General features: G+C 35.2%; 1 protein-coding gene across 9 annotated transcripts in view; it reads right to left on the bottom strand.

Moving 5' to 3' along the window:
• Window positions 1-13,609, bottom strand: part of RALYL (RALY RNA binding protein like) — an 837,272-nt gene that overhangs the window by 51,652 nt on the left and 772,011 nt on the right. For 7 of the 9 annotated variants that reach the window (XM_017341419.4, XM_089335473.1, XM_017341418.4 and 4 more), the window contains one exon: window positions 1,315-1,487. The exons of the other annotated variants lie outside the window; for them this stretch is intronic. In XM_017341419.4, coding sequence (XP_017196908.1) covers window positions 1,315-1,487 — 173 coding nt within the window. The remainder of the gene's footprint in view (window positions 1-1,314; window positions 1,488-13,609) is intronic. 9 annotated transcript variants of the gene reach the window in all.

Below are 13,609 nucleotides of genomic sequence, written 5' to 3'. Positions count from 1 at the left end.
AAGAGGTACCCATGGGAAAAGACTATATGGAGCCCTACAGAAACCTCCACATGAGTAGACACAATGAAAAAGTGAAACAGAAGTCTGATTATAATGGATTCAGCACATCACGCTGTTGAATTAAAAGTCCTGCCTAAGGAAAAGCTGCGAAACATATTTGTCCTTTATTGTAGACCTTGATCAGTCGATTCCTGAAATCAATATATTTCTAAAAACAGATACTTAAGTCCTTCAAACAGCAGCAGAATTTTATAAAAATAGAGGTGGCTGTTAAAAGCTCATGTTTGAAAAGTTTAAATAAAAGTGCCAGGAAATTTAAACAGAGCTGTAATATTAAATGTCAATACAAAACTTTGTAAAAATAAGCTATCTTTAAAGCTAACAATAAAGTGGTTACCATACCGAAATAATAGCTACTACCATGTCAAAATTACTTAAGTAACAATAAGTATTTAAAAATTGTAATCTGATATTGCCTGGAATGAGCCAAGTTTAACAAGTTCAGTCTATAAATATTTAAGAGTTGGTCTCTCTTTCTCACACACACACAGACACACTACATGTCCTTGTACCTTGTTTTAGTAAGTTTTTTTTTTTGATACAGTGTATCTATTTTCATGGTTGATAAAATAAGAGAGATAACATCTTCTTCACTATGTATTTACCAAGTTCCTAGTGTGGTTATGTGGAAAAGAACATCTGGAAATGGGCAGTATAACGATTATATAATTGAGAAAATAAAACACAAATAATCAGGTCTTAGCTAAATTTTCAAATAATAAATACTGATTATCAATAGAACAGGCACTGAAAATGGTGAATTAGTCATACTCCAAGGAGTAATGCTATTTTAGTAAAAGCATGGAGAAAGGACTTTTGGCTGTGCAGTCAGTAATGATAATTACCATCAGTGACTAAAACTAGTAAATAAGAAGGAGAGGTATGTATCTTCTAGTAAATGGTCATTTAGTACTAGTATATTGTATTTATATACAATTATCTTGTACTTTCACAAATGCAAAATTCCTTCTACAATGAAGGATTTGCACAAGAGAATCTTTCATTTGGGACATTAGTTATTCCTACTCTCATATAGCTTATTTCTATGGTTCTTTCCCTTACATCCTGATATTTTGTTAACAAAAAGATTATTGAGCACTTACTATGTGCAAAGCACTAAATTAATGTTCCCTTTAATAGTGCAAATAAGAAAGTAATATTCCCCAAATGAGTTAATCATGTTAGAATGAATGTATTGCTGACACACTAGTGCTCTTACTCAATGGGTGTGGACACCAAATATTTAGTTCCTACCAGCTCATGACCCCCATCTTCATCGAAGTCCTCCTCTATCCCATCAGTCATCTCTTCTCCATCCGCTTCTGGCCCTCCTTCAGCAGGCTCCTCTGTAGAGTGATCTGCATTCTCTGACACACATTCGTCTTGGATCAGCTCTATACTCTCTTCCAATTGCTTCTTCTGAGCTTCTAGGGGGGAAAAAGCAAATGACTACTACCTTGGGTTTCCCACGAGTCATATGGATAAACCATGAAGAAACAGTCCATGATGGGTAAATTCTGTGTATCGTTAAAGGTATGCTAAGAATAGGTAATATTATGTTTTGGCTGAATTTATTCAATCATGTTTATATATATATGTGCATTTACATGAAAGCATATTAATTTTAAAATGGAATTATCAAAAATTAGGGAATTCAGATGGTAGTAGCCCATAAACAAAGCTTTATGTAAGTAGATTTATCTTTCTCATTACTATATTCTGTATGTAGTCCTTTCTTATAAAGATATTCTCTCTGATGAGAAAACAGAGCAAAAATAAAGGGCAAAAAATGAAATGAAACATAAATTGTTCATTCAATGAAGAAGAATGGAAAAAGCTCATTTACAAGTTCAAACCTAAATGAAAAAGACAAAGAAAAACTCAATAAGAAAGTACCAAAGTGAATATGCTTTCATTCAGATGATATATCTCTAAATACAATTCATTGATATTATAAAGTCTAAGTTCTCTTTGCAGATGTGGTTCACTACAGTGAAAAGAACATAAATTCTGGTGTCAGATAACCTAAATTCAAAGTCAAGTTTTATCATTTAGTAGCTATGCAATGCTATTCAAAGAGGAAAGGATCAATCTTCATTGTGCTTCAATTTTCTCCTCAACTCATTGGGATAACTACTTCTTAAACTTATTCATGGTTTGGATTAGTAAATCAAAGTATTAGTAGTGATTTGCAAGTAATAAGTGCTCAACAAATAAAGCTATAATTTACATTAGCAAAATATACTCTGATTGTTAGGGTGTATATATTCCATTTGCAGAAACTCACCAAAATAGAATTTATGCTAGTAGCATAATAGTTCTTTCTTCTAATGGTTGTTTTTCATCCTTGAAAATATCAAGAAGCATTAAATATTTAATAAATTAGGCCATCTTATGTTTCTCTTTCCCCAACTTATTTCCATGTGTTCATCACTTTTACAAAAAACTGAATTGTTTTCACTAATTCTGATTATTATTATTTACCTCTCAATTTTTTTTTTTTTGACAGGCAGAGTTAGACAGTGAGAGACAGAGAGACAGAGAGAAAGGTCTTCTTTCCATTGGTTCACCCCAACAATGGCCGCTACAGCAGGCATGCTGCACCAATCTGAAGCCAGGAGCCAGGTGTTTCTTCCTGGTCTACCATGTGGGGCAGGGCCCAAGCACTTGGGCTATCCTCCACTGCCTTCCTGGGCCACAACAGAGAGCTGGACTGGAAGAGGAGCAACCGGGACAGAATCCGGCGCCCCAACCCGCCCCAACTGGGACTAAAACCCAGGGTGCCAGCGCAGCAGGGAGAGGATTAGCCAAGTGAGCCATGGCGCCGGCCTACCACTCAATTTTTATTGCATCACTCTACTTGAGTTTTACAGGATGCTGCCTCTTGAGTTTATATGTCGATATTTTATGGCAATTAAGATAGTTCATAGAGCCAAAAAGAGTTTACAGTATTAAAAAGGAAATTAAGCATTGACATATTAAAAGGAAAATAAACATTGACATATTTCAACTCAGCATAAAACTTATGGCATTGCAAAAATTAGAAGAATAGGAAAAGGGGGATGGGAGAAAGAAAGAGGGAGTGCAGGTAGAGTGGGGAGTATCATTATGCTCTTAAAACTGTATTTGTGAAATACATGAAATTTGTTCCCTTTACATAAATAACATGCAGGCATTCCAATATGGGACACAGATGTTTCAGCTGCTAACCAAATGCTTGCTCTGAATTTTAAATCCCACCCACACATCTATGACCAGCATGCATTAAGAAAAATCTGTGATGGACAGGTCAGTTTGAGCTCTAAAGAGTATTGAATCCTCTGACATCAATCTCCCTCTTGCTTTTTCTTTTGCCTCTGCTATTGTTGATCTTTTGGCCTACAGAAAAGATTCTCTTACTCTGTTTCTTTTTATGATATATTTATTTATTTGAAAGTCAGAGTTATAGAGAGGGAGGGAGGGAAGGAGAGAGAGAGAGAGAAAGACCTTCCATCATTGGTTCACTCACCAGATGGCCACAGCAGCCGGGTCTAGGCCAGGCTATAGCCAGGAGCCAGGTCTTCCAGGTCTCCCACATGGGTAGCAGGGCCCAAGCACCTGGGTGATCCTCTGCTGCTTTTCCCAGGCCATTAGCAGGGAGCTGGATCAGAAGTGGAGCAGCCGAGACTCTAATGGGTGCCCATTTGGGATGTTGGCATTGCAGGGGGCAGCTTTACCAGCTACACCACAAGACTAGCCTCCTTTCTCTGTTTCTTTATACTTATCCTTCAACTTTTTCATTTCTTGCCACTCTAGGACATCATGCTTATTATTCAAAATGCCCATGATGTCAAGACCTGGTGTTGGTATTTCAAGAAATAGAGAGGACTTACGGCTTAGGATTGAACAATTATTTTCTATGCAGTGAAAAATGTTCTGAATTATTATTGCTTTTCTTGAAGCCAACATTTTCAACATTGGGTTATTGTATTTATCCTTTTGTTATAACACAGAAATGGACTTTTCCTTAAGACTGACATGGTATTGGGAATTTATTTGCTCTAGCATATTCATGTCTTGAATAATTTCAGAAATGCTTGTTCTCTAAGAACCCTTGTATTTTTGTGTTGGAAGTCATATTACTATTTTTTCCTCTAAAAAGATATCTGGCTTAGGAAGCATGGCAGATTTGCACAGAATCTGAGAAAGACTAGGCTTTAAAGATGGGCAGTCCTCACCTGGCTTTATATGTCAATTTATTTCAGTTATCTTTGGAAACATAGCTGACTTTCTTGATCTCCCTAGGTGAATGTGACCTCTCCTCCTCTGATGAACCAAAGCTCTGATAATCAAATGCTGTCTTATGGTTGGTTGTTCTACTAATGTCTTAACCATCTCTCAAATGTGTTTAAGTTTTCTAGAATTTTCAGTTGCCTATTCAGGGGATAATATGAATGTCCATCTTTTTTTTTTTTTTTTTTTTTTTGACAGGCAGAGTTAGACAGAGAGAGAGAGAGAGAGAGACAGAAAGGTCTTCCTTTTCCATTGGTTCAACCCCCAGATGGCTGCTATGGCCAGCACGCTGCACCAATCCGCAGCCAGGAGCCAGGTACTTCCTCCTGGTCTCACATGCAGGTGCAGGGCCCAAGCACTTGGGCCATCCTCCACTGCCTTCTCGGTCCACAGCAGAGAGCTAGCCTGGAAGAGGAGCAACCAGGACAGAATCCGGTGCCCCAAATGGGACTAGAACCCGGGGTGCCAGCACCGCAGGCAGAGGATTAGCCAAGTGAGCCGTGGTACCGGCCATGAGTGTCCATCTTTTGTAAACTAAAATCACAATACAAATTGGTTACCAAGAAACATTTTGATGTGCTCTATACCCTTCACTGAATACCTTACACATACAAAAGATAATAAAAGGTATTAAATAGGATAGAGGAAATGGGATCCATTCCTCTCCTAATTACTAGAGTTATTAACTGTAATTTTCTTCTCTGAAGCATGAACATAAAAGTAATATCTGTTTCAGAAAGCTGCTATGTGCTCATGTGAGGAAAATTATGAGGTGTCTTTAAAAAATTAACAGAAAATGCATACTATGAAAAAAACTGTCAATGGGCTTCAAAATTTTTTACATATAAATAAACTAATTCAGTTTTCCACAATTTTTTGAGATATACTCATAAGTGAATATGTTCTTACACGGAAAAAAAAACATTATAATTACAGGCTCTACAGTTATTAAGTTAAATCTATATTAATTAATTTCTACAGACAAATATCTGTACTAAAATCTCATTACTAGCAATCATGAAGAACCATAATTACAAAGATATTTTGGATTGGCTTTCATACAACCTCTTTATTTCTATGTTTAGACACACATTGTATATTAAATTATACTCTGTTTTTATATTAACATACAACATACATGCAATTTGAGCATATATTACAAAAGCAATGGTGTAATGATATAGTTCAATGCAAAAAACCTATAAATTGTCTTCATTTATTTGATAATTAATGTGAAAATTAAATGTGTAGAAAATATAATCTGGTTTGAGAAAGAAAGCTTTAATTATGATGGCAATTATTTCTTAGTAATCTAACAGAAATATAATCAGTCTGGGTTTTAGTGATAGACTATACTGTCATCACCTCAATAAGAAATGTAAAAATCACTGAACAATGATAGTTTCCTAAACAAAATCACAGAGGAAAGCACATCGTGTTTATTAAACAGCTGGTTCACAGTTTAGGAAATTTTGATCCAGTAATTATCTTACTGAAATAGAAAGAAAGCAAATTGCTGTATTTTTCTGAATAATCATCCAATTTTAATTATTTTAGAAATGAATATTATTCTATTTATTCTCTACTTCAAAATATTTCCTTTATCTGCACAGTTTTTTTCTACTTATCACTTTTGCTTTTTATGGTGAGTATATGTGAGTGAACCTGTATGGTCTCTAAAGCTTCTTCGGAGGTAGAAACATTTTTCTTCACTTTTGTGTCCCATGTGACTAACTGACCTTACAGTCAAATTAAATATTTGCTGAATATATCTACAAATGGTTCTAAAATCAAATAATGAAAATAAATTTCCGTATGCCAAATTCTTTTCATAGTCAAAGTGACAATTGAATTTGGTAACAAAAATATGACTCCGAACAGAAGCTGTACATGACAGCCCCTAAACAAGGAGTCAAAATAAAGTGTTGGTCTGAGATATTCTTGAAGATACTTGTTCTTATTTATAGTGATAAGTCTTCAAGAGAAAAATAAAATGTGAAGTGTTTGAGTGCTTATGGAAGGAGGGCAGCCTCTGGACTTTTGCCTTTTGGAGTCTGTTGGTGTCTCTAAGACAGAGTGATGGATGACCACAACATTTCTTTTGTGAGCAGGTAAGTGATTTAGTAATCTATTTTGCTTTGGAAAGCCAGCAACTTACATCTAACAGAGATCTCTAATACTATCCTCATCATCGATTACAATAGCAAAAAATGTTTATAATGGTTGCCAATTAATAAATGCTTATGAAATGTTAACTGTATAACATTAGTTAGTTTTAGTCTTTGAAATATAGAGCATTGTATCATTTATAGAGCATTTTTCATGTTACACATGAGAAAACAGAGGCATAAGTAAGTTAAATAAGATATCCATGGTCACGGAATAATAAATACCAGAGTTGGAATTTCAGTTTAAGGATTTATGACTCTTTTGACTGGGCTTTTTTAAATGTAACTCTTGAAAAAAAAAGGCCTAATTTGACACAGCAAGAAAATACTCTGAATGTTTTCAATAACCAGACAATCTCTAAATTCAGGAATGAATAAATCTGTTTAGTTAGGGGCAAATTTTCTGGCTAAAAAATGACTATCAAAGGAAAAGAATTAAAAATGACAGATCAGTATTTCTCTGTGAGATAAAAGGCCCAAGGATTTAAAAATCCATGAAATAAGATAATTTGATAGTAACTTTCAATCCTCATATTCAAATAATTTTTCTGCACTTATTTCTACTTCAAAAGCAATATATGATTCAGAACACAAGTTAGAATTGTTGGGATTTATGTTCAAAGCATTTTTATTAAATTGAGTTTGCTGCACAGCTATTATCATTAATATAACTCCGAAAATTAGTTGAGTTTGCAATTAAGTTTTTTGACATGCTGGCTTAATTGCTTGATAATTGCTAGTTGAATTGTGCTTAGCAGATGGTCGGAAATAATGTTGATACAAAAACAGTCACATTATTTATTACAGCCAACTAGTATCCTGGGATCATCGTGCTTGCATATCAGTTTAAATTGTACTTTTGAAAAATCTGCTACAACACCTGTATACAATATGAATTTAACTCAATGATTCCAATAAATGCCATTTAGAAAGATGAAACTCATTACTATCAACTGAACAAATGAACACCAGGAAAATTACATAGAAGGAATGCTTTTAGATTAAAGTATCAGTTACATAAGTATATTTATGGAGAAAATGAATTCAATTTTGTTTACATGAAATACCCTGGATTGTTGAGCTGACCACAAATTGGATAGAAATCATTTTTTTAAGTACTGACATCCTGTATTGGTTTGAACCCCACATTAATTTTAAGGGAGAGATTTATTTTTCCAATTTCATGAATTTTTAAAGTAATTTTCCTAGTTTCAGGCAGCTAGTAAGCTGAACTAGGTCTCCAGTGGGAAGCAAACCTAGTTTTGTTTCATTCCTGCCTGAAGTCTTCAATATTTTAGTAATAAATTTATTTATTGAAGAGGAAAATAGCAACAAGTGAAAGGATCAGCTACAAGGCAGTGTGTAGGGATATGAAAACGTTCTAATTCGTGATGATGGATGCTTCATTCAGTAAAAGTACTGTTATTGAATTACGCCATTGAGATAATTAAATTTTATTCCACATAAAATAGAACTCAAGAAAGTTGTTAAAAAATAAAGTAAGCACAACAGTACATGTGAGAAATGATGTGGGTTTGGGAATTGCAGGAGCCTTGGGGAAAATTAAAGAAGGGATGAAGTAAACAGATCCCAAAGGTAAGGCTTGGGGATACTGACTGTAATAAGAGTAGAAGAGATGCTGAAGTTGGCAATTTGATTGACAGGATCTATTAAATAGTGAGGTGACAGAGACAAGACACAGAGGGAAAAGTATATTTAGATGGGGGCAGTGAGGAGACAGAGTTCAATTTTGAAAGATGTAATTAGGTTATTAACAAAAGATGGCTTTAATGTTCTGCCTAGCTCAATTAAACCATAGACAAACTTCTTCCTGATAATAGGACCTGGCCCTCACTTTTCTTAGAATATTAACTTAGAAAACCTGCAGCTATACATTCTTCCTTGCATGAAAAAGCAGAAATGCTTTTATTAAGATCTGCAAGCAATCCCTTTGACATGTAATCATTAATAAAGATAGTGTCAGAGTGGATGTTTAGTCCAGCAGTTAAGGCACCTCTGTCTAGCACTGGAGGGCTTGTGTTCGATTCCTAGCTCCAGCTCTTGACTCTGGCTTTCTGTTAATATAGACCCTGGGAAGCAGAAGTGATGGCTCAAGTAATTTGGGTTTCTGCCACCTATCTGGGAGATATCTAGACAGCATTCCTCGTTCCTGGCTTTGGTCTTGGTCCCACCCTGGCTGTTTTGAGCATCTGGGAAGTGAACTAGTGGTTGAGGACCTTTTTGATTGTATAAATAAAGAATAAATAAATAAATAAACAAATAAGATAAGGCCACTTTCTCCCACCCTCTGGAGAGGGGAGAAGCCTATAAAATCTTACTAACCAACATCACTCACCACCCCCAGTGCCCTCCAATTCCTTTTCATTAACTCATGTGACATTCAAAAAACCTTCTGTCTTTTGAAAAAATAGGATTAATTTGAATTTCCATCTCTTATTGCAATAATCTTAAATAAAGACTTCTTTGTTATTTTTAACATGTGTCCAGTGCCATTTTACTTTGACTGTTTTCTGAGGAATAGGTACAGAAGCTTTCTAGTGAGTATCTAGGAAAGTTTTGATCCAGTGACAACTATCTTTTTTCACCTTACATTTAGCTTCTTTAAAAAATACTTTAATTTTCATAGTCAAACATTTCTGCAAAATTTGTTATGAAAAACAGCAGCCTTCTCTTTCTACCTACTCACCATTTCTAGCTCCTCAAGGGCTTTCCTCTCAGCTGATTACTTTAAATGTACGCCATGATATCTGTGAATGACATGTTTCTATTGCTGCTTCTAGATCAATTTTATGCATCATAATTGGCATTATTCTTAAGAAGTTGAAGACTTGGTTCTTGCTCATATCGTCTCCATGCGCTTTCTATTTCTCAAAAGAGTCATATTATAAATTTGATTAATTGATTTTCAGTTTTTACATAATTTTAACTATGTAAATACTTGGTGCAGCTAAGCTATTTGCACACAATAAATAATTTTTATGTCCTGAACAGTATTTTATTTTCTTTAGAAATAAAAGCTTTTTAGGTTTTTCTTTTGGAATTAAATTGTCAAATAAAAGAGCTGTTTGCACCTCAATGTTTATTGCAGTTCAGTTCACAATCGCTAAGACATGGAATCAACCTAAATGCCCAACAACAGAGGACTGGATAAAGAAATTATGGGATATGTACTCTTTAGAATACTATACCGCAGTAAAAAACAATGAAATCCGGTCATTTGCAACAAAATGGAGGAATCTGGAACACATCATGCTGAGTGAAATAATCCAGTCCCAAAGGTTCAAATATATGTTCTCCCTGATCAGTGACAATTAACTGAGCACCTAAAAGGAAACCTGTCGAAGTGAAATGGACACTATGAGAAACAACGTCTTGATCAGCCCTTGTCGTAACTGTCAAGGAAAAGCTTACTATTTTATTTCTTTTAGTATTTTTTTTTGTTCTACTTAATACCATTGGCTGAACTCTTTAACTAACACACAATTATTCTTAGGTGTTTAAATTTAATTGAAAAGTGATCCCTGTTAAATAAAGAGTAGGAATAAGAAAGGGAGAAGATGTACAGTTTGGCACATGCTCACTTGGACTTATCCCTAATGATAGAGCTAGAAACATGCCAGGGGATTCCAAATCAATTTCATTAAGGTTGCGTGTACCAATGCCATCTTACTAGTCAAGGTGATCAGTTTAAGTTCATAATTGATCATAATGATAGGATTAAGTGTCAAAGGGATCACATAAACAAGACTAGTGTCTGCTAACACTGATAGAATTAAAAAGGAGAGAAGGATCCAACATGGGAAGCGGGATACACAGCAGACTCATAGAATGGCAGATGTCTTAAACAGTGCTCTGGCCTCAGAATCAGCCCTTAATGCATTCAGATCTGGCTAAAAAGCCCATGAGAGTTTCGCAGGCATGGAAAACCAAGACACTGTGGCAAAAAAATGAACTTGTTAAATCAATAACGGGAGTCACTGTGCACTTACTCCCCATGTAGGATCTCTGTCCTTATTGTGTTGTACTATGTGAATTAACGGTAAAACTAGTACTTAAACAGAACTTTACACTTTATATATCTGTGTGGGTGCAAACTGTTGAAATCTACTTAGTATATACTAAGTTGACCTTCTGTATATAAAGATAATTGAAAATGAATCTTGATGTGAATGGGATGGGATATGGAGTGGGTGAAGGGATGGTTGCGGGTGGGATGCCGGTTATGGGCAGAAAAGCCATTATAATCTAAAAGTTCTACTTTGGAAATTTATATTTATTAAATAAAAGTTAAAAAAAAAAAAAGAAGTAAACCGAAACCCACCTCAGAGGGAATGGACATAGATTAGGAAAAGCAAAATTCAAGTTTAGTCAGAAGATCCCAAATAATTGGTAAGGGCACTTTCTATTTTAACCAATGAAACATTTTTTCTTACTTCTGAGAAAACCTTATAAAAGTTTTCCAGTTTTACCTCTTAATCGAGTGCTGAAACACTTTTTGATCTGGTGTTGCCTAATTTGTGAATTGCTAAATATGCAAATAAATTCATTGACATTTTAATGTTTCTAGGCTTATATTTTAACAAAATAATTTTGAAGGAAATTTTTTGAGACCTTGTACATTTGAGAATATCTTTAATCTATCCTCACATTTAACAATTTGGGAATTAGGTATAGAAGTTTAGATTGTAAATCATCTCCCTTTGCCTTTTTTAGGGCATGTTTTCATCACCTTCTAGGTTTCAGTGTAGCTACTGAGGGACCCTATGGCTTAGGGATTCTTGGTTTTATAAGAAAACATCATTTCCATTCTGTTTCCCTCTCTTTCACTGAGCATTTATAGACTCTTAACTTCATATTCTGAAGTATCAAAATGATATGGTTTTATGTGCATCTATTTTCAGATATTGTTCCAAGTATTTGGTGGATCTTCTCAATCTGGCTAACTACATCTTTCAGATGTGATATTTTTTTCCTGAGGAACACTTCAGATAATCTTTGTCCTCTTTCTTTTTGGAACCCTGTTATTCAGACATTAATCTTGTGATTTTCATACCCTTCCTCCTCTATTTTCCATCTCCATCTTCTCCTATATTTTTCTGGGAGAATTTCTCCAATTTTGCTTCCTATTATATTGACTCCCTTTTCTATACTATTATATGTTAATTTCTTTTTTTAAAGTTTACTTATTTATTTAAAAGAGCTACACAGAGAGAGAGGGACACACACACACACATACAAACATACACTACTGGTTCACTCCCCAGTTGGCTGCAATGGCCAGAGCTGAGCAAGGCTGAAGCCTTGAGTCAGGAGCTTCATCTGGATCTCCCACACGAGTACAGGGGCCCAAACATTTGGGCCATCTTCTGCTGCTTTTCTCAGGCCATTAGCAGGGAACTGGATTTGATGTGGTGCAGCCAGGACATGAACCAGCACCCATATGAGATGCCAGTGTCACAGCTGGCAGCTTTAACAGCTAAGCTTCAATGCAGGCCCCTACAGTTAGTTTCTAAAAGCTCTTTTATACGCCCTTACAACAATTGGTTCATAGTGTTTTTTTATATTTCATGACTACCACATCATCTCTGACCTCTGTGAGGGTATTAATCAGCATTTTTCTTTCTTTTTGAAATTTTATTTTTCTTGTACAATCTGTGTTTCCTGTGATTTCCTTTCCTTTCCTTTCCTTTTTTTGTGGGTGGGGCAATTATTTTTAATGTGAAATTCTTTCTTTTGTATGGTGGTTCATGAATGTTGGTATCAACAGAGAATATTAAAACACTGACTGGCAGCTTTGTAAGTGTAGATGATGTGGGGTGATCTGACTGACCATTTCCTTGGGAGTATCAGGGCAGTATCTTTCCATCTTCCCTCTTGGGTTGCTCATGTTCCCAGATAAACAGTCATACTGTCCTGCCAGTGTTGTGGCAGCTGAGGAGGAGAGGAACACTGTACAGTTTTGTAATGATTGTGTAAACATTTACTCCTCTTCCTGTTCTCAGGGACTCTCAAGCCCTGAGACTCATAGTTTTAGGATCTGTGGAGAAACCTTCTTCAGCCTCCTGCCAAAGCGTGGCAGGGGCAGTTGTGAATGAGGATACAGGACTATGTTTCCTAAGTGGACTTTAATCTATTTATATCCCCTTTTCCAGAGGAGATGACACCCTCAACTCTGAACCTGTAGTGTTACATGATTAAAATTATAATTAAATGTGTAGGATGTGCTAAGGTAGGTATGCTTATCCATTTGTTGTCTAGCTTCTAATTTTTTTTTCCTGTTTTCTTTATGCCTAGAGATTTTAATTATTTTTTAACCCCACCAATATTTTAATGCAGCTTCAGGAAGAGTAGAGCTCAATTCATATATTCAGTACATCTGTAACTAAAAGCATTACCAAATCAGTCCAAAATCTCAGTGATAACAGTGAAGTATTTAGAACAGAAACAGTAGTCACGTCAAATGCTGTAACAGTCAGGTCGTATCTGGAACAATGTTTTCCATTCTGAGTACCATAAACCATGGTTAACAGACTATATACAGACCAGAGAAGAGGTGACAGCAGTTCAAGATGCAAAGCCAAAGTTACATAAGAAGCATGTCTTGTTATTTCTCTAGGCAAAAGAAGGTTTCAAAGATGCTCTGACCAAAATCTGAATGCAATTCAAGTGAATATCCATGGGTCAATTATGTCAACTCTTTGTTCAAAGGTTTTGGAAGGGTGAGAATATTATAGCTCTCTTTAATATTTAATGGACTTTTGTATTCACAAGAAATTCAACATCAAGTTTGGTTTTAGATGGTATAACGAGGATAAATGAACCAAGTGAAAGTAAATTACATCCTGTCTCAGTGTAAGGATAATCTAACACAGGGATCTCAGATACCAACATGAATAGCAATGAAGTAGATGGTATAAATCAGCTGGCTGGAAAAGATATTAACAAACTGAAAATTGTGTGCCGCATAAGTAGAGGGAGTAATAGTATTGAAAAATTCATTTTTTCACAGGAATTCAGACATTTTTCTATTTATTTGTCTTATTACAAGTTTTGGACAATAATTTTTAAAAGTTGATGTCTTATCAGAC

Source organism: Oryctolagus cuniculus, chromosome 6, assembly GCF_051225735.1.
Source record: "Oryctolagus cuniculus isolate XC-2025 breed Fujian yellow rabbit chromosome 6, ASM5122573v1, whole genome shotgun sequence".
Classification (NCBI taxonomy): domain Eukaryota; kingdom Metazoa; phylum Chordata; class Mammalia; order Lagomorpha; family Leporidae; genus Oryctolagus; species Oryctolagus cuniculus.
Note: the sequence above shows the minus strand (reverse complement) of the source record. Positions and strands in the feature narration are given on the sequence as shown.